We start from the raw sequence: 27,185 nt of genomic DNA on the forward strand, positions 1-27,185 counted from the left end.
AAAACTTCAAAATTAAGTATGTTTGACTTGTAGTAATTCTGGGGTAAGTGATCCCCTATGAAGTATTTCATGGTGCGTGTGAGTGATGACATAAACACACTGGAAAAACCCATGTTTGTATAATGTGGACAATAGATATAAGTACGTTGAAAAAACTATTGTTTAGTACAGTGTATACAATCGTCGAATCTGAGACGTTGCAAAATATTACTTACTCTCAAATAGAAAAAGACATGTGTTTTGTATAGGGCTGTAAACGAATCGAATCGAATCAAATTTTAAGAAATTTTCAGTATTCGAGCTCGAGCTCGAATCCGAATAAACATATTCGAAGCTCGATTCGAAACTCGAACTTTTATTATTTTCGATTCGAACTCGATTCGAACTGAGGCTCGAGATGTTCGAGTTTTCGAACTTTTCGAATACTAAATCGAATAATTCGAATCACTATATATATATATATACTTAATAATATTTTATTTATTTTTTAAATATAACAATATAATTTTAGCTCGAATTCGATTCGAAAAATATTCGAACATGTTCGAGTTCGGCTCGAATTCGATAATTTCGAATTCGAACCAAATATTATTCGAACCGGCTCGAAAAGTTTGTGAACGTGTTCGGTTCGTTTACACCCCTAGTTTTGTATAATATAGACAATCGGCAAATCCGAGACGTTGTAAAGTGAACTTGCCACATTCAGGGTTCTATATTGTGTACGGTGGTTTAGATAGTTTGGAGGAGGTAATTACAAAATTATGTAGAAATAGCGAAGGATTCCCTGGATACTTGTATCACACAACATACTTAGCGACATATTAAATGCATTTGAGAATATAAACTAATAATTCACTCTTTAAAGGTAAAATAGTAAAATTATTTTCTAAATTTGGTATTTTTTGCCGGAACATAGTATAATATCGAAAAATATTGACATGATATCGAAAAATATTGACGTGACCGACAATGCTATGTAAAAAGTAAAAGTACCAAAAGCCAACACACAACCATAACCCAAATCTAAATACTTAATAACCAAAATACAAAATAGAAAATAGAAAAACTTAGATAAAAATCCATCGATCCACATCCGAGCTAACAGAAATCCCTATTGGCCATATGCCTTGCCAAATAACGAAATTTCGCGGAAACAACAGCACTGGCCGATACTGGTTGTAGTATAAGTTGAGACCAAGAGATTATCTCGAACATCGAAAACCACATAGTGTTCAGAATTCTTCAGTGCAGTTTTATCCATTTAGTCACCACTTTCTCGTTGCAGCTGTTACATATCGCAACATTGCTGATTAATTAAACACAATAAAAAAAGAAAATTTGAGAAATGGCGGAAGCATGGGCCATGGAGAACGGGAACATCAAGGGGCTGAGCAAGGATATGAGACATGGCCGCACAGCGCACAACATGTCCTCGTCTTCCCTGCGCAAGAAATCCGATCTTTCTCTTGTTAATAGAGTAAGGGTCGGATTTCTGCGAAGCTTTCTGGCAAACCTGCAGGAAGTTTTGCTGGGAACCAAGCTCTCCGTGCTGTTTCTGGCCATCCCTTTCGCCATTGTTGCGCAGTATTGTCATTTTGGGAATGTGAGTATAACACCATTGTTAATATTTTCATGTGATTTATTTGTACTTGGATTGAGTTTTGTGATGGGTGGCGGAATAAAAAAATTCAATGTGAGAAGTGGGATTTGGACAACGTCGAAGTTAAAAATAATATTTTTAATTTCATCCTTGTCGACAAATAAAATGTTATTTGGTTCAGAACCCTGTGTTTTTAAAAACTTTACCATAATATTATATATTTTTATAAGTTAACTTTGAGTGATTAATACTCGTAATATACACAATATTTAGATTGATTATTAATGAAGGTGGACTAATTGTCTCAATTATCTTCTACTCAGCCATGGGTATTTGCTTTAAGCTTACTCGGAATCACTCCCCTTGCCGAACGAGTTAGTTTTCTCACAGAGTAAGACCGCATATATACCGAATCCATATATCTATATCTATACACACATACATATACGTACACATTATATAGATATATATGTACATATGTGTATATGTTATGATCGAGGATTTACTAATCAGCATCCTATCATTCACTCCATAATGCAGGCAAATTGCTTTCTATACAGGGCCAACAGGTGACTCACTTCATCTTAGTTAACTAACTCTATGCAAATAAATTATTACACACACACACACACACACACACACACACTATGTGTGCATGTGTGTGTGTGTGTGTGTGTGTGTGTGTGTGTGTGTATATCAACCAATTAATGTGTGTGTAAGAAAAATATGATCAATTACACTTTATGTAATAATTTTTGGTGTTTGCAGTTGGAGGACTCTTGAACGCAACATGTGGAAATGCAACAGAGATGATAATAGCCATACTTGCGCTAATCAACCACAAAGTTTCTGTGGTCAAATATTCTCTATTGGGATCTATTCTTTCTAATCTTCTTCTGGTTCTTGGCTCCTCTCTCTTCTGTGGTGGCATTGCCAACATTTCGGAACAACAAAAATTCGATCGAGTAAGAAAATAAAAAGCATATATGTATGAACCCTTAATTTGCTTCTATATTGTTTGTTAATTTAGCTAAGAATTCAATGGGATATAAATATACAAGACATCTTTGATGCCTCTGTGAGAAAAGATGGAGTCCGAAGTTGATCGTCGATAAGATATACTCTTCTTTAATTATGTGTGTAATGTATGCATAATTTTTTATTTTTATTTTTATGAGTTATAGAGTTGAATTTGAGTCCTTAGCAAGTAATTAAATGAGCAAACCTATTATACGTCCTTGTCCGAATTAATCAAGTTGGAAGAGGCGTTTGAGTTGATAATGTGTTAACATAGACTCGTATATGGGCAATTTGATTCATCCATTTTTGTGGAGATAACACAGGAATATATCATTCATTTGTAGACATTAATATATATTTTTCATTATTTTTGTGGAGATAACACAGGAATATATCATTCATTTGTAGACATTAATATATATTTTTCATTTAAGTGATTTTAGATTCTTTTGCGTGATCAATATCTGTTTATTTGTAAACATTTTTGAACTTATCATAACGTTCAATTCGGGAATATTTTACAAAATTGAACTTATCAAACTTCAACTTCTCGATGAAATGATCAATTGATCTAATCCATTTATATTAACTTATTTTTATTGCAAAACTACAGAGACAGGCAGATGTCAACTCATTGCTTTTGTTCCTGGGGTTATTGTGCCATGTACTGCCTATGATGTTCAAATTTGCTGGAAAATCTGTGGAACAAACAGCTGTTGGGACACTCCAATTGTCTAGGGCAAGCTGCATTATCATGCTCATTGCATACATTGCATATCTAATCTTCCAGTTATGGACTCATCGACAATTATTCGAAGCTCAAGAGGCAAGTCTCATGCAAGATTTTTGGAACATTATTGATCTCGGATGACAATTACTTGTTACCCTAGGTTTCAATTAAATAAAATTTTTAAAAATGAAATAATAATGAAAAACGGTTGTTTTCAGGATGACGATGTTTATGACGACGATGTATCAGAAGAAACCGCAGTTATAGGGTTTTGGAGTGGATTTATTTGGTTAGTTTTCATGACCGGAATCATAGCTGTTCTGTCCGAATACGTTGTTGCCACAATCGAAGTAAGTACACAAACTTAAATGCTTATGTTAAATAGGTCAACATACTTTTAATTTGATTCATGTTTAAAATTATGTTCGAAGTTAAGAAAATAAAAAATTTGTTCATATTTTGTATATCTTTTGTTCAAAATATACATAGGATGCATCGAAATCTTGGGGATTATCCGTCAACTTCATCAGTGTGATTTTACTACCAATTGTGGGAAATGCAGCAGAACATGCCGGGGCTATCATTTTTGCATTCAAGAACAAATTGGTGAGTTTTATTAACTATTTAATTAAATACCTCAAAAACAATTGATCTTTAATGATTCATTTTCTAAAATATTCCGGATGCTTGTGCACAATTTTAGAATGTTCTAGAAATATGAATCACCATTTAACAATATTTAGTTTTTGGTGAAAACATTACAGTGAAATTTATTTAACTAATTATATCTGATGCAGGATATATCTTTAGGCGTGGCACTAGGTTCAGCAACTCAAATTGCCATGTTCGTGGTACAGTTATTTATACATCATTCTCAAAATTCTTTAAAACAATTTTTCGAATTACGGAACAATCATTATATTTTAACTACGAATAATTTAAATGTTTAGGTCCCAGTAAGTGTAATTGTTTCGTGGATCATGGGTAACAACATGGATCTTGACTTCCATATCCTGGAAACAAGTTCTCTTGCCATTTCAATTCTGGTCACAGCATTCACTTTACAAGTAAGTTGATTCCACGATGAAATCTAGTCCAAGAACTAGAAATTTTTTATGTTCTATCAAAATTACCCGATTGATTTTAAAGAAAAATTACATTTTTGCTTCTATATATTTATCTTTTACGATTTTGATCATTTATCTCATCAAATTTCGCTTTCAGTCCTATCTTTTTTTTGTTTGCGATTTTAGTCCTTTTCCCCGACTTGGTGGTGTTGATGTGGTGCCAACATGATACTGACCCCGATGAAAAAAGATTAAAATTGCCAAAAATTGAAAGATAACCAAAATGACAAAGAGATAAATATTTGTTAAAAGGATTATAAATGGAGGCGGCGTGCATGAATAAGTTATTGATTCAATTGCATTTTTATTTTTGAACCCTATAAAAAAAAACTTGCAATTTTGCAATGTAATGACGCTATTTTTTTTGAACTTTTACAGGATGGAACATCGCACTACATGAAGGGTTTGGTTCTTCTGCTGTGCTATGTTGCTATTGCCGCATGCTTCTTCGTGTTCAAAACGCCATTTATCAGTAAGAATTTAATTATCCTAAGACACCAAATAATTAGGGGAAATAACAAATTGGACAATTTTGAATTTTATGGCTCTAAGTGGTTCTTGCTATATATTAGTTTTTATTTTAGCCCTATTTACCCAACGTATCGACATGATCACTAGAAATTTTAATGGAATGACATCAGATATTGTTGATGTATCTAGCACCACCTACTACAATACTCCGACAAAATCAAATAGTACTGAAAAAGACAAAATGACCGTAATAAGATCTAACTTTGACTTAAGACGATTAAATTGACATATTTTCCCAAATATTTATTACATTTATATGTCCACCATAGATGTTTGTCTGACAATTAATCTCATGACTTAATATTTTTTCCATCTTAAATTTGTTCGCGTGCAGACGATGGAAGTGCTTCAAACTTAGGGTTAATGAACACCTCCCAGGGTCAGGAAATCATGAGAATCTGAATGGATTTTCAAGCGAACGAAGGGAGATTCAGCAGAATGTATCAGATCGACGTTCATTACTTCATGCGCTCGGATGGAGTCGGATCGGAGAAGTCGAGGATCAGTGAGATTCATTATTATTAATTATTTGATCGAGATCCTCGGTTCTCAAATTTGTGGATGAACATAGCTAAATAATGTTCTGTTTATGAATAAGGGTTTCCAGAGTGGCTTCTCGCTACGGAGTAATACCAGTTTGACAGCCAAGTTGGGGGTTGGTCCTTTTGTTCTTTTTTTCCTTTCTACTTATTGGGTTAATTTCCTATGATGTTTTATATGTGTATTGTTTGATAAGCTAAAGTTGTAATTCGGGATATGATCATTTCATCTGGATTAACATAGTACTATGTGAAATTATTTAACGTGTCTCACGTTAGATTATTAGAATTGTTGGAAAATCTGACATGGATAATAGGAAAACCAAACCGCCGCGGCAAATAATAAACTCTAGATATATATCACCAAAAAAATATTAGATCGAGGCGTGCTAAATCATTTGTAAATAATATTTTCTCCTGATGTAACAGGATTAACGGCCAAACAGTACTTCTTAGAATACAATGGATCTCGTTTTCACACAAGGCTACCCTTGGTATTTCTTTAAATTTAAAAGTATTTTTTTTAAATTAGACTGTTAAAAAATTCTAAACCGTTTATGTAGTTTGAGCTAGCATTAAGTTTGATTTTCCATTGGATCGTAAAACCTCACTTTTTAAAGATATTATTTCTTTTCGAGATCAAACATCAATTGCAACGATTCAATATGATTTCTTGGACATGTCATGTATTATGTGATATGTCACAACAGCAAGTGAAAATCAACGAGATATGCGCATGAAAATTTGAGAAGTTGGCTTGAACACTTCACAGACTAAATGCAAAAGCCATATAATAAAAAAATCAACACTATAACATTTGAAAAATAGACTGCCATATACCTGGTTCAAAATAAGACAAAATTTTCATCTAAGGCTCTGTTTGATGCGTGTGATATGATAAGTAAATGATTAGTAATTACATTGATTAAAAAATGAGAGATATGGATTAATAGTATGGTGGGATAAATAACATGGTGTTTGGTATGATTTTAAAATGATTGATTAATTTTGTAAATTTTTATTGTAATAACCAAAATGTCCCAAGTGTTAGTTAAATATATATTCTTAAAATAATTTGATAGATAATTAAATATTTATAATTATAATTTATATTTATTAAAATTAATTTAAATATATTTATCAGAAATATATTTGAAAATATTACGGTAATCATTAAACAAAATAAATTAGAATTTAATAAATATTTATTTTCATAAAAAATTTAATTAACAAGATTAGAAATTTATAAAAATTTAATTTAAAATAGATTTGCATTACAATTTATTTTCTTTAAAATGATTAAAAATAATAAAAATATATGAAATTAATTTATAAAAAATATAATAAAAATTTAAATATTATATTAATTATTAAATTTTCACTAATTTTAATTTTCATATTATATTGAAGAAAACAATTCAAGGGTATTATGGTTAATATACAATCTTATCATTATCACTATTCAAAAATTATACATTATCACACCTTTGAGGAAGGATATTTAATCACACAAATAACATAAATAGTGAGGGCTTTCAATCATAATCAAGGGCCTCCATGTTAAATTAAAAATGAACCAAACATGAGATAAAGGATGATTATTTAATAATCATTCCCTTATCATGGCTACCAAACATAGCCTAAGTGAATTGATAATATCATATTTTGTATCTCACTCCTGCTCTTCGGCGCAAATGAATATATATGCAACATTTATGAAAATTAAAATGTAGACACGGTCATGACATTTATTTATAAAATGAATAGCTTTCAATTTAAATTAAGATAATTAATCTAGAATAAATATCATTAAAGTTATTTTTATTTTCTTTGAAAACCAAATTATATATATACATATCTAACAGGAATAACATATATATTTCTTTTGATTATATTATATATAGCCAAATCTCATTAGTTAATTGAATTTTTTTAGACTGTGTGAACAAGAAAAAGAAACACAGTTGGTTAAAGGCCGGTATTATATATCAATGATGTTACATGAAGTAATAAAAGAGTAGTTGGTCAATATAGTGTGTGAAGAAGAAAAAGAAACACATTTTGATAATATATTTGTCACTTGTTTTTTTTTTTTTTAATAAACCTTCATAAATATAAAATAAACGAATAAACTTCTGGTGTAATTGATATTTTTATTCTTTTAATATAAAGGTTAATTTTGTCAACACAAATAATTCCATTTCATTATTCCGCTTTATTTTTGAGTTACCAATCATAATATATAAGTAATATTTACGTATTGCATTTCTGCATGCCCAACATTTCTGTTATTTGTCATGTTGATTTGTTTATATTTATAATAAAAAGTAATATTTTTGTATGTGTAACCCAAATAAAATATTTGTCTTACAAAATTGACTAATGAGACCGTCTAAAAAGAGTTTTTTGATATACTATTATATNTTTAATTAATTATATATAATTAATTATAATAAAATTAAACTATATACAAAAATGTATGCTTACACAACGTGTATTTCTTAAATGAGAAAATACTTTTGGTGCCACTATATCATATTTTTGAAATATAAAAAATACTATTGTCAAAATAAAAATTATCAATTTTTATTTAATAAAATAAAATAAAAATATATTTTAATAAATTTTTTACTTATCTATAATAACATTTTATTTACTTTCAATACTCTTTTAAAAATTACTAAAAGTTTTATTTATCTTTAGATATTTAAAAAAAATTAGATTACTATATGACACTTAATAAAGAAATATCAGAAAAAATTAAATTAAAAGTAAAAATTATTATTTTCCACTTGTAAAGTGCAATTCTGTTAATTTTGATGGTCATCAAGGATTTAGTATCCATGTGATAATAGGCCTGATTAAAAGCCCATTAGTGAAGACCATTCCATCATTCTTATTCTTGTCTCCTAATCCATAGTCACCTACCTTTGAAGAACGAAATGAGCACTACTCGAGCTACACTAAAATGGCGGATAATTACGGGTCTGGGCCCGAATGACGCTACCAAACCCGACCAATGCGAAACCAAATGGTTAGCCGCAGCGTGCAATGGCGGTAGGCGTAATTTTGCCTGTATTTCTGTCTCGGAAAAGAGGGAGGGGAATGACTTCTCGCCGACATGGGCTCAGCTTATCAATCATCCATTGACTATGGTTGCGTTGGTTCCTAAAGATGCCGCGCTATTCGCCGCCGGAGCAATTGCCGGAGCTGCCGCCAAAACAGTCACCGCGCCGCTGGATCGTATTAAACTGCTTACGCAGGTGTTCTTTTTATCAAAATCGTGTGATTTGTTGATTCTATCTGGATTTCATATGTATTTACGCTATCGATTTTGCTACTGTAATTCTGTTCGGTATTTAATTTTCTCGGTTGTTTATGTACCAGAATGCTGCTTTCTGAATTTAAGCTCTGCATGTTTTGTTACCCGATGAATTTCTATTTTGTTATGTTTAGGGTTAAATTTCCGCTAAAGCTAGATTAGAAAGTAGTAAATTATCCTCCATGCAGTTTGCTTCTGTAGATTATGTTCGACTATTTGTAAAATTTCGAGTTAAAATTAGACTAGTGCATGAGTCCGCGTAATAGTCGCATCTTGTGCGTTATCAGTTCGAGTAAATCAGTTACCTGCTGATAAAGTAAGGCCGTAGTATTCTTATATGATGATGTGTTGAGTTTTACTTTTTTATTGAACATTAAAATTACACAATGAATCTGAAGATCGTTTTTTATTATGATTTGTCTTTGTTTTATATACTAAAAGATGGCATGTTCTTGCGACGTTTATCTGTTTTTCCCTCTAATTTTTGCAGACTCATGGACTTAGAGCTGGACAAGAAGGTGTGAAGACGGGGATAGGATTTATTGAGGTACCTCTGTTGAATACTTACTGTCTACAAGATTCCGCATTTTACATTGTTTATGGGGGACCAGAACGAATAATTACTTTTCCCTTTAGTTCACACTATAAAGTGGATGATACAACCTAGTGAGATGGGGTGTTTTAAGAGATATTAATTTGTTTGTCTATTTTTAGTTGCCTGAAAGACAATGAACTTGTTCCATAGACTGAATTCAAACAAATGTGACTAAAACAACTTCATTAAGGGCCTTAGATGTTCTGATTTCATAACATCAGCTATCTTACTCTTTTATTTAAATGATGAGTCCATGTGCAGTTTCGTCTATATATTTTCTTCTCACGCAGCACATCTTTGCCGTGGCTTTTAAATTTGAATATAGGCTTTTACTTTAATTGGGAAGGAAGAAGGAATAAAAGGTTACTGGAAAGGAAACCTACCCCAGGTTTGATGTTTTGTGCTCTTCATAAAACATAAAAAAGAGCTGTTCCTTATGGTCATACAAATTTCAAATAATTTATTTTTAATGGGGCTTTACACAGGTTTTAAACATCATCTGATATCGTTCTGATGTGCTCTAGGTGATACGGATAATACCTTATAGCGCTGTACAACTATTTGCCTATGAAACATACAAGGTAAGGCAAAACTATATCCTACAGGATCCGTAGTTTCGGATCATGCTTGCATTTGAATAATGCAGTTTTTTCCCCTAAATTCAGAAACTTTTTCAAGCGAAGGATGGGGAACTCTCCGTACTTGGAAGATTAGCAGCAGGTGCTTGTGCTGGCATGACTTCAACTTTCGTAAGTAAAATAAAAAACAAATGGCTGACTTAGAAACTTATTGGATCTGATAAATAGTTTATTCTGTGCTTTCCATTTTAACTTGTGTGTAGACTGTAGAGTGAAATTAGCCAGTGTTTTCTTGAAATTTTTCGTATAAAGGCAAAAGTCATTATAGTATTATTTGTATTTGGTGGGCTGCTTGTTCATGGAGCAAATCAGATATTTGGAAGGTCACTATGTTATTCGATTGTTCAAACTCGCACCACACATCCTTTCATGCACTATCAACCAACTGTTAATCTCTATTTGATTTCGAATTGCCCAGGTTACTTATCCGCTAGATGTGCTTAGGTTGAGGTTAGCTGTTGAACCTGGATACAAAACTATGACACAGGTCATGGTTATCTAATATGTTATCTTCTTTCCCACATGAGATGGCGCTTTGCACGAGCTGACAAATTATTGCATCCGTTTTCCCTTTCATGCAGGTTGCCTCAAACATGATAAGAGAGGAAGGTTTTGCATCTTTTTATAATGGTCTAGGACCTTCTCTTATTGGAATTGCGCCTTATATAGCAGTGAATTTTTGCGTTTTTGACTTGTAAGCAGTTAAGCTTAAATTATTTTAGAAGCGTCCTGATATATTGCCGTCCAGGCAGAATAAGCTTGAGGTATGTTGACTTAAATTGAATCTGTTCTGAATGCCAGGGTAAAAAAAGCTCTCCCCGAAAAATATCAAAAGAGGACTGAAGCATCCCTGCTGACAGCACTGGTGTCAGCCACTGTAGCCACAAGCTTGTGCTATCCTCTGGACACGATTAGACGACAAATGCAAATGAAGGGTACTCCTTACGTGACAGTTTTGGATGCTTTTCCAGGTACAATGATGCTGGGACAACACAATACGTACTCTACATCAAGTTTTGGACTACATTTAGAATACTTCAACATGTTACTTTTTTCTGGTAGTGTTCCATGACATAGCACAAACTTAATGCATCTGATGCATGCGCTGGATCTATATGCTATATCTGAAATTTTGGTTGAGGTTTTACGCCCCAATGTGATGAGTGAGCAAACTTTACTTGAGCACGCTATGTTGCTCTCTCTTTTCATTCCACGATTCTTCAGCATTTAGGCACAAGCAGTGAGTTATGCGATGTCCTGGTGTTTCGTTGCCATGTACACTTAAGCTGTGCCCCATTTACTGTGATTGGATAAAATTGTGTATCAAGTTTTTTTGAGTAAATATTCGTGTTCATATATAAAAGCTAGCAAAGTGAGATTTGAGAAAAAATTGCTTTCATTTCCTTTTATTGTGTGCTTGGGTACACGAGTTTCTTACGACTAGAAGTTGGTAATTGTCTGGTTGAACATTTTGATTTAGGCATCGTGGCACGTGATGGCGTTGTGGGACTGTACAGGGGTTTCTTGGCAAATGCATTGAAGTCATTACCAAACACCAGGTTTACATCTCTTTCTTTCTGACAAACATATGCATGACAATTAGTCGCTGTGGATTCAGATTTCAGGCGATTGGATACCTATCAGAATCTGAGGCAATGTTTGATTTTGTTTTAAAAATGACAATCCAAAACTGAGTTCGAAATTGTTTTACGACTTCCTACAAGCTAACAAGTCTGCTAATGGTTCCATTTTTCTTTTCCGATCCCACCTACAGCATAAGGCTTACGACCTTTGATGCTGTCAAGAGTCTCATCGTGGCCGCGGAGAAGGAATTTCAAAAAATTAAAGACGAGAATCAGAAGAAACGAGAGGAAGTTGGTAGTGATAGCCTTGCCTAAATCTATTAATGGAAATCATGTTTTCAGAAAATCAATTTTTCGATTCGAGTTAATTCTATTGCTTAGTGAGTTATTGGATGTATGAAGCTATCATTAATATTCCTGCCTGTGTATTTCTAGGATTCTTTTTTTCTTTCTTTTTTTTTTCTTTTTTCTGTTGGTGGTCCTTTGGTCTATGTTATGCTACATCGGGTGTTTTTCTCGGTTTCACCCAATATAGCATGGCATATTCTTGTAAAATGATGGATCGGTGGGAAAAATAATCTACAACATTTATTGTAACAATTTTTATAATATTGTCATGTGTGGAGCTTTTGTTGATGTGAATTATGATGCAGTTACAAAATCAAATAAAAATTGATGGATGTGACAATCCATTATTGGTGTAACAAATAATGTTGTAGGAAATGTTGCATGAGGATTTTCTATCGGGACATGGGAGTATTTGCCCCAGAATAGAATGATCTCATCCGTGTTTATCTAACATATATAAATGGAAGGTTATTGACGGCAACTTGTGTCAAATATTGTTGAAACTTGAAACCGTGTAAATTTAAATCAATGGCCGAAATGTAATTTTGATAATCGGAATGCTGTATCGTGCTATGATTTGTGATTTTAGTGAATATTGTAATTCATTTTTAATGATATATTTAACATCCTGTATACTGTTTTTTTTTGTGACCATGATTTAAGATTTCTGTTATGGTTCTATTCTGGTTACTTATTTTTGAAAACTGAAATCTGTTAGTAACTGCTGAGTTATTATTGTAATTTTGAAACTGAAATCGAAAAACGATTTTTTTTTATTTTTTATTATAATATTTCGGTTTTCGTTCCCGATTTCAAGAGGGCCGTGGTCGGGTTAGCAATTATTCAAACATAGCTAAAAAAAAAAAAAAAAAAGTGCGTGACGCGGATTCGTACTGACGTCCCTCTCTCATCCACTGTCTTCTTAACTAAAATGAGGCAAAAAAATAATAGAAAACTAAAAAAAAAATGGCTTCACCTCTGCGACTCTCTCACCAGAATTTCTTCAATGATTGCGGGAGAAAGTCATCACCGGAGATATTTGATCGGTTCCGGGTGTCCTGTTATCCGGTTCCATCCGCCGGAGCAGGGGGCCCCCAGTTTTCAAAGTAAGAAATAAATGTCTTCAGATTTTCAGCTAGAACTGGTTTCAGTTCCGATTCAACTGTATATATAGTCCGATTTTTTTGAATTTTCTGATCGGTTGCAGTGAGGAAAGTCAACCACGTCTGCCTCTACTGGAAAAATATGGAAATGGGACTTCCAAAAGGTGCCCACTGCCTGAAAGCCTGATAACTTTAGATTGCATCGATTTTTCAGAAGCTTCGTAATTCCAAATTGATTTAGTGATTAAATATGATGACGACAATTAAATTACATAAACCAAATAACTTAATAATCTTATACCTCAAAGGAAATCATAACAATAATATCAGTTTTAAACGTTAATACAACCAATATTGTACGAGAATACAAGAAACTAAATAAAACATTCACTGGATCATCAATGAAAACCCAACTACTCTAGCAACTGTCATGGCAGTCCGAACCGTCCAACCTATGACTTGTCCCGTTGAATTGAGTGTCCAAGATGAAAACAAGGACGTGAGCGACAATCTCTTAATACGAGAATATACGAGTATACAAACTGATACGGTGCATGTGAAATGCAATATGCTCGGATATCAAGGATCAAATCAAGAATCTCATGCTCAGTCCAGAGACGCTTGAGTTTGTAGTATCTGATTTGCCCTAGACGTGTTTTGTCTCTCGCAGTCATCGTCAAAATGTGTACCTACAATGTCCAGGGTTATCAAAGTCTGCGAGCCCCGTCAGACATTGTAGCTCTTGTACCCAATCGTCCACAATACAGAACAAGGCTGAGCGGTCCCAACAAACGAGGTATATCTCAAAAGATATCAGGCCCAACGTGATATGTAATGCATAATATGTCAAAGCAGTAAAACATGTATCATACAACAGATAAATATCCAACATGTAAGTGTGTATATTATGCTTGAATATCTCAGTCAATATCTCGCATATCTCACTAAATAATTTGACAGAAAATCTACTCATCTGAAACTAGACAATACCACCATACTGAAATCACTTTCAAGTGAGATCTAGAATCACTAAACATGCTTCAAAGTTCTTAATGATCCTTAAATCACTGTTTAATTAAGGCTTTAGGATTATACATGCGTCTGTCGTCAGCCCATTGATGACGTCTCGATCTGCATGTCCCGGTTCGCCGACTCTTCCTTGAGTCGACACTAGCTCTTAAGCTTCCCGACACTAAATTGTCCTAAAAACTGCTAAAAACCTAAGGTATATGGTAGAACTTGAGAGAGAGCAACCGAGAGAAAGTGATATAAGAAACAATGAAATCAGCTTTCATTTATACGCTGCATCCGGACTAGTTCAGAAGATCCGAACTCAATCTTATCTGCCACGTGTAATAATCTCATTCGTCTAGATGGATTTATCGGGATAATGTAACCTGAAGTAGATTGGGTTGTCCATTTAAATTCGGCAGATCCCAATATGTTGATTCTCAATTAATCAATTCCGTAATAATGTTTAACTAATAACTCTTTAATCATATCTTAATTAATAATTCATTCAAATAAAGACTTGGGTCATTATGTTAAGCAATCGGTTTGTTTTTGTACAAAGATATATCTTCTTTTATATTTGCAATGAGTGTGGCAATAGTATTTCTAAATGGTACTTAATGCTTAAAGGCTAGTAAGTGTAGCTTGCATTGATAGTATATATTGATTTAGAAATTTGCTGTCTAAATAGGTTCAATTTTATTTTTTTTTGTAATTGTGTCGTAATTATACTTCCTAAAGGTTCTAACTTCTTGAAAGTCTAGCAAGTTTAGCTGGCATGGTTAGGTAATTGCATGTTGATTAGCAATTGGTTGTATGTAAATAGATAATAATTTATTCTGTTTTTGTAATATGGGATGATAGTACTACTTAATGGTGCTAGCTTGGAAGTCTTATTAGTTGAGCTTGCCATTGTTTTAGAGTATTTTTGTAATTGTGTTTTGATCGAGCGGTTTATTTGTATAAATGTATACTTAATCAGATATATCATAGAGAGTGATTCAAGGATTAGAACAATCCTTTGCGAACGTGTACCTGAAACTAGTGTATTTCAAGATTCGGCCTTCGTGGAACATGACACAAGACTATCTTGGCTTCCAACAATTATTAAGGACTTCATTCTGCCTGCTGGCTTCCCTGGTGATATATCTCTACCTTTTAAGTGCCACTTATATGTCATAGTTCAATCACGTCTCTTCATGGTTATGCAAACTTTTTGGGTATTACAACATGTTTGATTTAATATTTAGAGTTGTCCTGCAGATTCTGTTTCAGATGATTACTTGGACTACATATTGCTTCAGTTCCCAACTAATGTGACGGGATGGATTTGTCATACACTGGTGACTTCCAGTCTTTTAAAGGCACGTGAATCTAATTCAGGCCATAAATTCGGCTTGGGTATGTCACCTAGTCAAAAATCAGCAAACATTTCAAGACTTCTTTATTTCATTAGTATATGGAATATCACCAAATCTGAAAAAGTTTAGTTGGATTATAGTAGAGCTTAGAACTTGTTATATCTTGAAATCTGACAGAAGCTTTGTTTCAATTTTCATATTCCTTTTAATGCATTAAAGGGTCTAACTTTGCAACTCTTCAACAAAAATAAAGGGGGACAATTTTTCCTTGTATACATGGAGGATGCTATGGGTAAACTCTTTGCATATCTTTCTTAAATGGTGTAAAAATTTATGATGCTCATATATTATTTTATAGCATCAAGCATTTTTTAAAATAATTTTTCTTTCTCAATTAAAACATCGGTGTTAATGTCAACTTTTACTGACGTTCTGCGCTAGTGCACTTAATGTTCACCATTCAAAATTTTGTGGTGTTAATACAGGCTGTTGGATTAGGGTCATTTTCAGGATCCACGGCGGCGGCGGCGGCTGCCACAATCAGGTATAGTTTATGATTCTTAGTAAATGAGCTGTTTTTTACAGTCTTTTATTTTACTTTCGTATGTCTAGACATTAATTTATTATGTGCCCATCATGGTAATCGCCCTGCTCTATTGGTAAAGTTTTTTTCTATGGTCAATATTTTTGAAGGATGTGAAAGACACTTTTATTCTCTTAAAATGCTGGGGTTCAGTGTACTAATGTAAGGTTGTTCTTGTTTCTGCAGATGGGTGTCTAAGGATGGCATTGGTGCTGTTGGTCGATTATTCATTGGTCTGGATATCTACTGTCTCCATTAGAAAGGACACCGCTGCTATGAAATTTTGAGTGATTATGGCTTCTTTATTTTCAGGTGGAAGATTTGGTAATCTTTTTGACAATGATCCTAAACAATGGCGCTTGTATGCAGACTTCATTGGTAGCGCAGGAAGGTTTGAATTCTACTTCTTCAAGTGTGAATAGCTGTTTCATAATTTTTTATGATGCAAATGTGAACTCTTGTTGCAGCATCTTTGATCTCAGCACCCAGTTATATCCTGCTTATTTCCTGCCGTTGGCATCGGTTGGTAATCTTGCCAAGGTAAAGTTACTTAATTTTTTCTATAGGTGACCCGATTTATTATTCATTAAATCCCAGCATCCCTATTCCAGTACAAAAAAGTTTTGGAAAAATTTTTCTGCCCAGCTTGTTCTTTGAAAAAGGGACCCCATTTAGAAGAACGGTGATTCCTATACTTCCACGTTTTCTTAAGTTAGTCTGAAAACATGCTTTTGATGTTTATAATGGTTGAACAGTTGATGTGGTATACAAAATTTCTGGAATTATAAAATTTTACCATATGTAACGAAGAACCACAATATAGATTACCGATATTCAGTACTTATAGACCGAGAAAAATGTGTGCTGAAATTATTTTCATGAGTATGTCCAAACAAATCATATGTGTTGTTGTTTTGTCCGATGTTATTCTTGCCTGTACAGGCTGTTGGGAGGGGCCTAAGAGATCCATCATTTCGGGTTATACAAAACCATTTTGCCATCTCAGGAAATCTGGGAGAGGTCTCTGCAAAGGTAGGCCGCGATGACGTTTTTTGCTATCAGAAATACGTGGCTTAGATTGTTGATTTAAGTTTTTGCAGAGGTCCTCTTTTGCATCTCTTTATCGGTCTCTGATTTTGTTTACATGCTCGGTGTATATTTTTATTTGAAAGAGTGAGTGGGGTTGAATACCACTTTACTAATCTTTTGGACCTTTTAAGATTCTGGAAACTACCTATACTAAGATTTTTTAACAACTTTGTGAGGAAATTCAATTGGTATGAAGTTGTTGTACTATGTATTATAATAACTGTGCCTTGTGCTAAACTATAGAAATCAAGGTTATGCTACTATTACAGAACTAATTCAATTACAGAATAATTTCACTATATTTTTCTTTCTTGTTTTTCTTTTTTGTGCCAAAATCGGCAGGAAGAAGTTTGGGAAGTAGCTGCTGAGCTAGTTGGACTAGGTCTAGGCATACTTGCTTTGGTATGTAGAATACCTGAATATCAATTTATCTTGATATCAATCTCCACTCATTTCAAAATTCATTCTTCATTCATTTCAATTAAAATAAAATGTAGGATACTCCTGGTATTTCGTCATCATATCCTGTGATGGCATTAACTTGGCTGGGCATGCGGCTACTACACCTTTGGTTGCGCTATTTGTCCCTCTCTGTTCTGCGGTTCAATACAGTAAGCAATTTTTTCTGCAGGCTAAAGCAGAGATGGTCAAGTCTATATATTTTGCAAATTCATAAAATGTATTTATTATATCCGAACTCCTTAAACTAGATTGATAAAGGCTTTTATAGTATCCGTGTGATAAATAAGGGAGACTAATAAAAGGAAATATTCTTAGTTTTGCTCGTTGGTTAGTTGCATTTAAATTCTTTACTCATCATTTTCTGGCAGATAAATCTTAAGCGTGCTCGTATACTGGTAAATTCGCATGTGTTGCACTGTAAAGTTCCAGGTAAGCTTATTCTTGTGTCACCCGCTTAGGCAATTTTATCTGGATGAAAAAATTAAGCTTCCTTCTGGTCAGGAATCAATTTCTGTAACAAGATTGAAGATATATTAGTATGGGAAAGGTTTATAAAACCAAGAATTATATTTGGTGTGTCCTTGGAGGAGATGATTACTGGCAAGAGACGTGGCTTCATGGTATGATATTATTTTCCCAGTGGTCAATTTCTCTTAATTTGCATTTGGATTGTGGGATTTGGAATAAAACAATTTCAAATCATTCAGTAGTCGATATCACAAATGTTCCAAATCCCTTTGTTCTGAGTTATTTTTTTTTATCATAGTGATCAATTTCAATTCTTACTCCATGAAGTCATTTGAGATTTAGTATTCATAATTTGAAATTGAATCCTCCAATCCAGATGGAGCATTAATTTATTTCAGTTCAACATCAATTTCTCTACACCAGTGTGAACTTATATTTGTAGAATTATGATTAAGTTGATTACAAATGTTATGCTAGAGTTCAAATGGTTGATTTTCTCCATTTGTTTTAACAGTTGAGGATCCTTCTTAAACTTTACGCAGAAGAGAATTACTTTCTTGTTCTGAATCAACAGCGAACAGAATTTGAGGTCTTTGTATCCTTCAAGGTATATATATATATATACAGCCATAGGATTGCATACAAATTTCTAACGATGTCAATAATTTATCGAGCTAGTGTATTCTCCAGGAAGGAGCTACAAGTGTATCAGTGTTGCGAAGTGTGTGGCAATCCTACTGGCTCCATCAAAACTGGAGTAAATCAGATGACGCTTTCCATCAACTCGAGCAAAGCTTGGTGGAATTGAATGCTAGGTTTGATGATTTCCTGCTACAACTTGAAGCATCTGAATGGGATACAAGTCAAATAAATTTAAAGGTGCCGAAAGAAATTTTGGTACAGGAACACCATACTTTGTGATCCGTTGGCTTGCAATTCAAAAAGGGCGATCTGAAAACACTCCTGATAACAACTGAACATAGAGTGGCGCCACGCGCAAACAAAAATCGACTTATGCATAGTATTTTAAAAATTCATGTTCCACCCCGTGAATTTTATTGTTTTTCATCCTATTGCACCCTACTTCTCTGAAGTTTCTGGGTCCATTCTTGCTCCTAATCTGCTTTTCTATCCTTTGAAGCTGAGTTCCAACTTCAACTAGACCTTAGGCACTGTTTTTTTTTTACACCATCTTGCTTTTCAAATAGGCAGCTGCCTTTTCGCCAGTCGTCCTTGAAAGTACGTTATCCATTGCATCAGTAGCTTGGTAAAGTTCCCCTCCATGGGGTGTGATTGAATTACAAGGTTATGACCTCCCAGGCTACCTTTTTAGGAATCTGAATTTTGGATTTTCGCCCCTCCATTATGATATTTATTACAGATTTACATATAGAATACAAAAAATATGATTTGGATTCTTAAATTTGCCCCTTCTAAAGCAAATTTCTGGCTCTGCTGCTCCCTCTACTTGTTCTCGCATGTGCAAAGACAGAAAGAAATTAACTTTGGCAGCTTCTACTTTTGTTGTTGCTTTGTCTTCTGGACCATTGTTGAGATTATTCAAAGGTTTTTTGGGCATTCTGTATATATAAACTTTACATCTTTTAAAAGAAAATGCCTACGTTTATTACTACGTAAATAAAAAATATACCCTTTTAATGCTCCAATATGTAGTTCATTGTGCTACATTTCCAATTTTGTAAAGATTTGTTAGGGTCCATGATATCACATATAGATGTAGCATGAAGTAGATTATTATGATTTTATACATCTGCTCACCGTTCCATTAGGAAGAGTGTGGTTTCTCTTGGGCTGTAATACTTGTCTTGGGAGCATGCATAATTTATACAGGAGCGTATCTGATTTGGAAAAGGACAAGTATGTGAAGTCTGGGGAGACAAGCACCAGATTGCTGGAACCAGAAATTCCTCCATACTATCTTTCTTACTCCTACACCTAAACCGGTGTGACCATATCCTTTGGAATGGACCTCGTTCCAAAATAGAGTTGGAACAAATATTTTAAAAACGTTTTAGTGTTTTATAAATAAAAAATCTTAAAATATGTATATTTTTGTAAAAAAAATTATGAAAATATTTTTTAAAAAAGCTCTTCTCCAAGTATAGTTTTTAAAGAATATTTGAGAGTTATTTTTTGATGTTTTTAGAATAATAGATAAAGGTATCCAAAGACTTTTTAACTTTAAAAAGGTTTTTATGGAGTTGTCTATAAACATATTCATTCTTAAACCAATTTTTAAAATTTTTTATAAAAATTTTGTAAATTATTTTTTTAAAAAATATTTTATAAATGTTTGTCCAAAAGGAGACGCGACTCATGATTTAACGCTAAAATTACACAAGAAGTAACTTTTTAGCGTTATTCGGGAGGGACATTCGTTTATGCTATATAAGGTGAAATTAATATATCGCAAGCTTTCCCCTAAAAAAAAAATTCTTACAAATTTGTATAAAAAATACATTATTCTAACCACCTTAAAAAATAACTAAATAAATCTCTACATCAAAATTTTCTGAAAATTTAATTATAAAAATTTGTTATTTTTTATATTATTTGTTATATTCAAATTTTAATAAAAAATACGGTTTTAAATTTAAATATACTCATTATTATAATATAAAAAGTAAAAACCATCTTATTTTAAGTAAAGCTACTTTTTATAAAAACTATATGATTGATGTGATTAGTTTAAAGTTATATTAAGAATCATATTTTCACTAAATGGTGCTTGTAAAAACAATTTAATGTCAAGTTGGGAAAATTATTTTAAATTTTTTTTAATCGGGTTTTGAGGATGAAACGTGGTAGTATACACTTTTTTAGAGAAAAAATTAATATTTTTTAGAATTTCTGTATCTAAACATTAATGAATAATTGCTAAGAGCTGTTATATTCTCTAAAAATGTTCACATTTGTGTTACTCAAATATTATTTTTGTAAAACTATAGAGGGCAATGAAGTTTAAAGAAAATTCAATAGTATTTTATTATTTTCAATTTTTAAATTAAAAATGAAATAGCATACAATCTTTTTTAAAAAAAACTCAAATATATTCTAAAACAACTCAAATATTCTTTTTTTATACTCTTTTTTTATTCAGAAAATTACCCGATATTATTAAATTAGATATAATCTCAACTGTGGGACTAAGTGTTTATAGTTGATGAAAATATAAATCAAAACAGATTTTTTGATTAGGGTGGGTCAAATACCTAACCACCCTGATAATCCCAACAAAATAGAAATTATTGTTCACATGTCAAAATATGGATAATCCAAACTGAATGCCATAAAATCGATCATTAGACCTGTTGAAAGGCACATATTATCACATTATGTTACCAGAAAGTAAAACTAAGAATTATATACTAGGTGCCATTTATCCGATAAAGCAAATATTTTGGGCTGATAGGCGAAATTTACGACTTAGGATCTAATCCTTTATAATCTGCCATTCCATAAGGCTCAAACAAATCTTTGAAGAACCCTTTCTTTCTTCTTGGATTGCACCCAATATCTTTGCAGAGTTGATCATTGTACCAAATATGAGTGCTTGCAATACAAGCTCTTCTGTACATATTGTTGCCGGCATACTTCTTCATATGATTCTCCCACATCTTGACATCATTTTCCATTTGTTCCACACTTGGAAATTGAAACTTTTGATCTAGAAAGAATGAGAGCCATTGACACCTCATCTCGAATGTGTAGAGGTTCGCAATCGACTCGGAGTAGCCCACTACTGCTAGTTGAGGGATTCTTGGATGGATCATTTGTCTGCATTAAACCAACATAGTCTAGGTGTCAATAAATCATAAAATGAAATACAATTGTCCCTGCCAAACCATAAGGGAAAGTGAAGCTTCTATTTCGGGGGCATAGGACTCGTGTTCTCAGAGCCACGTTGGCCAAACTAATCCAGAGTCGAGCAGAGACGACCTTATTATAGTCAGAAGCTTTCCCAGTATATATTTCTTTATTCACAAGAGTGGAACTTGACATGCTGCTTAAGGGGGATCAAGTTCCTTAACACTCGGAGTAACACCCATCGATGATTGTAGCTATACTTAGTGACAGAGTATCAAGTATGTGTAGTGTGTTGAAACAAAGTATTAATGACAAAGATAATTAAATAATTTCAACAAAAAGAACCCAACCGCTTGAAACGAACACAAAGTTTTCAAGTATTTTCCACGTAAAATCATATGGTTTTTATTAATATATACTTGTCCCAAGAAAGTTATTCAATGACACTTGGTTCAACAGTCTTAAGACAAGCAACATTACCTATACAGAGGAACTGAAGAGGTTGGAGTTCCTGCAATGATGTTAGCGAAATTTGGAGAGGCAAAGATATTCTTGAGCTTTTGATCACCCCTATAGCCCGTGGCAAAAAACACGACGTCCGCTTTCAAGGGATCGACCTCTCCATCGACTAGCAAACCTTCTTTGCAGAAGCTAAAACGTTTTGATTTCTTCAGAACGATGCTCCCTTCTTCAACTCCATCAAAGAACTTATCCGGTAGGAAAAATAGCGTACAAGAAGATATTTCATCAACAAAACTACACTTCGGTATCATCCCGTATTTTCTTAAGGGAAGTTTCCATCTAAGGTAGCTCTCAACAAACTTCGACATGCCCCATCGCTACACGGTAAAAGAAGCACATTGACTAGTCATAAATTATGAATATTGAAATCCATTGATCAACAGCACAAGTTTTATTGGTCGAAGGATTACCAAAGGTGTAAGTAGAAATGCTAAGATCTTGTGAAAGAACCCTTCCCCAGGTTTATGAATCATTAGCTCTGAGAATCGGTTGAAAAACAAATAACCGAAGTTAACTCCCCATGGTTCCGCATCAGGAAGCATCCAATGAATGGTTCTTTGGATCATAGTGCACGGTTTCTCGATCCCTGATCACCGAGTATGAATTAAAATTCAATCATTTACGCATTAGATGAACGAAACAGATCGAATTTTTGTACCATTTTCCTGAGCACATTCGAATGCAATGTCGACTGCTGATTTCCCAGAACCTATGACCACAATGTTCTTTCCTTTAATGAAATTTGCAGCACTTGCATTGTCCATGGCTGAGTAATCCATCGAGTGGATTACTTTCCCTGAGAACACATCCGGGCCGTGGCCTTCGGGGAATTCCGGGATGTCCGCTAATCCACTGAATCTTCCAATACACAGTATCACAAACTCAGCCTCATACACCTGCCAACATAGCTTGTATAATATCACAAATTCATCCCGCAGTTTATCACTATTCTTAATTATCTACACAACAATAACATCAAATTGCGCACAATTCAGAACGATTACCTTCGTCGAATCCTCCTTCGTGTGATGAACTTCCAAATTCCATTTCCCTTTGGATCCGAAAGCTTTTCCATCTCCACCCCACAATTCGTAAGACTGAATCTCATCTTCAGACTCCCCCACGTAGTCAATACTAACCACTTCACTGTTGAATTTCACATATTGCAACAGATCAAAATGTTGAGCATAAGATTGAATGTACTCCAGAAGCTGGGAGCTGTGGGGGAACATTTCTTTGACAGAATCCGGCCATGGGAAATCGGAAAATTGGTAGTATGGTTTCGCATTCTGAAGTTTGGTGTGCTCGATGGTTTGCGTCCAGAGCCCACCAACTTGATCTTTCGCTTCAAAAACAATGGTTTTGAACCCTTTGGATACTGCGCATTTGCAGGCAAGAAGGCCACTGACTCCTGCTCCGATGATTGCTACCCTTTTCTCCATTGATGAAATCTTGGAAATTTTGAGAGAAATTTCTTATGCGACTGTCATAAAAGCTAAAGATTTTCCACATAAGAACTTGAATTTCGGGCTGGCATTATTTTATAGTATATTTCTTGTCTCTTTTGATCTATCTGACGCAGAATTCGATATATTATGTTTTCATGAAAATAGCGCGTTCTCATCTTTAGTTTTTTAAAAAGATTTTTTTAACTATGGGATGAGTGCTCGAACATTAGAGCAACTACAACTTTAACATCACAGCGGTATTAACACCAATGTGGTGTTAAAAGATTCTTGCTCCAATCCAGCGTCAGGCGCAACATTGTCGTACGATGACCCAGACACTTCTCAGGTATCAATTGTCGGCGAAATGGGGCCAAAATTAGGCAGACTTCTGTGAATGGAAAACAGAGAACTCAAATTTGGATGAAGGCAAATACAATTGATATTTGCCTTCTTGCGCTTACAAGTCACGGGAGCTATGTAAAAAGAGCTCTTTTCTATCCGTTGAGATCATCTCATTATCAAGACTCCTCTTGAGTTTTCTTATTCATCATATTAGTTTTATAGTATTTGTGAGGTATTTGTTCTCCTGTATTAAAAGAGTATGTGTTTTCTTTGGAAACACAGTGAGTGAGTTGTACACCACAAAATATTATAGTAGAATTTTTTTCATCTTGCTCGTGGTTTTTACCCAAATAATTTTTAGGGTTTTCTACGTAAATCTCGGTGTTCATTTTATTCTTTATTTTCAAATTTATTATCTTAAATTACCGCACGTGGGATCAACATCAATGACATTTATGGTGAATCAATTGGTTGATGGAAAAGAAGTTGCTTTTTTATGGATATGAGGGAAAAAATAATATGTTGGATTGGGCTGAATCCATCAGCGTGGTTAAGAAAGTTTTGCATTTGATTTTATCATCATAACAGTACAGCATGGTCATGTTCTCAAACCAGACCAAATATGCTTCGGGATCTGTGTTTCTGTCATACTCTCTAACTTCTGTTGACTTGTAATGGGCATGCAGTGGTTCATTTACTATCTCAACGAAGAAAAGACACTCTCTTGGATGGATTCGAGCAATTTGAGAGGACCCGATTTGTTCAACTTTTTTATCTTCTTCCTTAAATTTTCCAGTGCATATGTCATAGTGAGGTCCTTGGAACATTCATGAGAGTTTTCCTACTTCTTCGCTCTGTCTCGAGGAAAGGATTCATCCTCAGACCCCTCTTCTCGGTGCACGTGACTGCCGTCGCGAGGTAATTTCTCCGCAATGACTTTCTGTACGGCCACAACTATCCACTAAGTTAGTTGTTTTGGATTGATTGTGAAACTGTGCTGAGGGGTTGGATTCCCTTGGATGACCTCTGAGTATGTGGTATCTATCCGGGAATCGTCCACCCGCATTGATTTTCATTGATTTTCGTGTGAAAACCATATGTATGTCTTAGATCTTATTTCACACAGACGATGTCAATGTTTTAGCCGGGTAAATCGAGCGAGCTGGATGGGCGATTCACTAGGTCGAGTAAGTTCTTCTCGGGCACACTCGAGACCTGACAGATGATATACGGGCTGAATAATATGCACACTTTAAAAACAAAAACGTTAGTTGGGCGCAAGAAAACGTCAGTCAATTATTTTTTACGAAGAAAAGTGCAATATACAAAATATATATTGAGTACTTATGCAAAAAAAATGTTAAGTAAGTCAAATCATTTAGGATCAAGTAAACTTGAGTATTTATATTATAAAAGTAATGAGATGATCTTGTTTTTAGTGCTCGGTTGATACTTATGGCAAGATGATTGTCCATGCCCTGTCTCTTGACACTGCCACATCTGACTATTGTTCGATCAGCTATGCTTTTATCGGTCGGAGTGTGTGGTCACTACAAGACTACATGTGGACAAGATGGCGGTAGGAGAGATGCGTATGTTAATATAGATGTGTGAGAAAACGCACAATGATGGAATTAAGAATGAAAGGAATGTACGCTATTTAGGTGTAGCTCACATATATGATAATATTAGGGAGAGACGTCTAACATGATTTGGTCATGTGAAGAGGAGACCAAACACGTCCTTAATCCGACATATTTTATATTGACATGTTAATGGAAGGAGTGGGACGAGGGGTATGTCATTGTGATTAAGAATGATATTTCAATATTGGTTTAAGAGATGACATGTGAGAAAATCAATTAATTTTGAGAACTAATATCCATGTAATTGACCCCGAAATTAGCAAGAATGTGCTATAATGATAATGATAATACAAATGTTAACAAAAAAGTTTATATGATTTGATTTCTGATTATATATGTCAAAAGCGAACTAGTAAAAAAACAAAAATTTAATTTGATTAACAATAATTTTATCTATATTTTTATTTACAGTATAAATTTTATAGAATGATATTTACTGAATTAATTATATTTTTGTTAATTTCTAGTTTGTCATTATTTATTTAATTTATTTAAACTTTATATTTAAAGATTTTATCAAAGTATTAACTAAAAAGATAATACATTGTATTTTAATTATTAATTTAAATAAGAGAAATAACTTTTTTTGTCCACTAATTTTTCATATTTTGAATTTTGTTCGAGAAACTTTAATTTTTTTTTGGATTCCAATAATATTTCACTAGAGTCCTGATATGATATAAAAAAAATATTGATGTGGATTGAAAGATACTGATGTGGTACAGAAAATGCTGGCATTATATATGAAATTGTTGATTTATACGATGTCGCACCAACAATTAAACTAAAATAACCAAAACTTAAAATTTATTGTGCTAGAACCTAAAATTAGAGAAGTTGGTAGATAAAAAAATATTTCTCTTTAAATAATTATCAAAACAGAATAAAACAAACTAAAATAACTAAACCATTTAGTAGAAACCGAATGGAATTAAAATAGTTCGGATATCATATTGTAAGTTTTTTAAATCGAAAAACGAATGACCAAAATTAAGTCATGTAGAGCAACCGATTTAGACCCCAAGAAAAATTCAATTGATCTAAATCATCATTTATTGTAAGTGATTACTATTTACATACTAGCTATATTTATTATTCATTAATGTAACTTATTACGGATGTCTCGCGTAGTCGTGTGTACGGATTTTTTTTTTTTTATTGCATTTGAAAATAGTTCTTCCTCGGCATATCTCGACGGTATTTCATTTTATTTCTCAATTTGGTAAGAAAAAATATTTATTGTGGATATAAAATAATAAATATTATGCTTCATTAATATCATTGGATAA

At 33.5% G+C, this 27,185-nt stretch overlaps 4 protein-coding genes across 6 annotated transcripts; 3 read left to right on the forward strand and 1 right to left on the reverse strand.

Annotated features, from left to right (window-relative positions):
- Positions 1-1,333: 1,333 nt before the first annotated feature.
- On the forward strand, positions 1,334-5,765 carry LOC140971080 (vacuolar cation/proton exchanger 3-like). Its single transcript, XM_073433147.1, has 11 exons — positions 1,334-1,603; positions 1,924-1,991; positions 2,141-2,169; positions 2,369-2,565; positions 3,234-3,451; positions 3,565-3,700; positions 3,840-3,956; positions 4,148-4,201; positions 4,301-4,417; positions 4,856-4,949; positions 5,343-5,765. The coding sequence occupies exons 1-11, from the start codon at positions 1,346-1,348 to the stop codon at positions 5,408-5,410; spliced, it is 1,356 nt and encodes a 451-aa protein (XP_073289248.1). The 5' UTR covers positions 1,334-1,345; the 3' UTR covers positions 5,411-5,765.
- A 2,693-nt stretch (positions 5,766-8,458) lies between these two features.
- LOC140971079 (thylakoid ADP,ATP carrier protein, chloroplastic-like) lies at positions 8,459-12,136 on the forward strand. The gene is made up of 10 exons (XM_073433146.1): positions 8,459-8,810; positions 9,360-9,416; positions 9,790-9,852; positions 9,989-10,045; positions 10,130-10,213; positions 10,521-10,589; positions 10,684-10,796; positions 10,904-11,073; positions 11,583-11,661; positions 11,877-12,136. Exons 1-10 carry the CDS (start codon positions 8,490-8,492, stop codon positions 11,998-12,000), a joined length of 1,137 nt encoding a protein of 378 aa, XP_073289247.1. The 5' UTR covers positions 8,459-8,489; the 3' UTR covers positions 12,001-12,136.
- Positions 12,137-12,966: 830 nt separating this feature from the next.
- On the forward strand, positions 12,967-19,743 carry LOC140971081 (protein root UVB sensitive 5-like). 2 transcript variants are annotated; one of them, XM_073433148.1, is made up of 15 exons: positions 12,967-13,139; positions 13,241-13,300; positions 15,130-15,287; positions 15,411-15,511; positions 15,994-16,052; positions 16,278-16,324; positions 16,404-16,482; positions 16,559-16,631; positions 17,034-17,123; positions 17,523-17,582; positions 17,678-17,791; positions 18,011-18,071; positions 18,144-18,262; positions 18,625-18,717; positions 18,801-19,743. In XM_073433148.1, exons 1-15 carry the CDS (start codon positions 13,000-13,002, stop codon positions 19,029-19,031), a joined length of 1,485 nt encoding a protein of 494 aa, XP_073289249.1. In that variant the 5' UTR covers positions 12,967-12,999; the 3' UTR covers positions 19,032-19,743. The 2 variants fall into 2 exon arrangements, with proteins under 2 accessions (XP_073289249.1, XP_073289250.1); XM_073433149.1 differs by lacking the exons at positions 12,967-13,139; positions 13,241-13,300; positions 15,130-15,287; positions 15,411-15,511 and adding an exon at positions 15,773-15,800.
- Positions 19,744-21,404: 1,661 nt separating this feature from the next.
- Positions 21,405-24,021, reverse strand: LOC140971083 (probable flavin-containing monooxygenase 1). 2 transcript variants are annotated; one of them, XM_073433150.1, is made up of 5 exons: positions 23,465-24,021; positions 23,119-23,368; positions 22,871-23,046; positions 22,419-22,777; positions 21,405-21,908 (listed from the first exon to the last, which is right to left on the reverse strand). In XM_073433150.1, exons 1-5 carry the CDS (start codon positions 23,900-23,902, stop codon positions 21,551-21,553), a joined length of 1,581 nt encoding a protein of 526 aa, XP_073289251.1. In that variant the 5' UTR covers positions 23,903-24,021; the 3' UTR covers positions 21,405-21,550. The 2 variants fall into 2 exon arrangements, with proteins under 2 accessions (XP_073289251.1, XP_073289252.1); XM_073433151.1 differs by having other exon boundaries at positions 23,119-23,356; positions 23,465-24,017.
- Positions 24,022-27,185: the final 3,164 nt, after the last annotated feature.

The sequence above is a fragment of the Primulina huaijiensis genome, chromosome 2 (assembly GCF_012295235.1).
Source record: "Primulina huaijiensis isolate GDHJ02 chromosome 2, ASM1229523v2, whole genome shotgun sequence".
Classification (NCBI taxonomy): domain Eukaryota; kingdom Viridiplantae; phylum Streptophyta; class Magnoliopsida; order Lamiales; family Gesneriaceae; genus Primulina; species Primulina huaijiensis.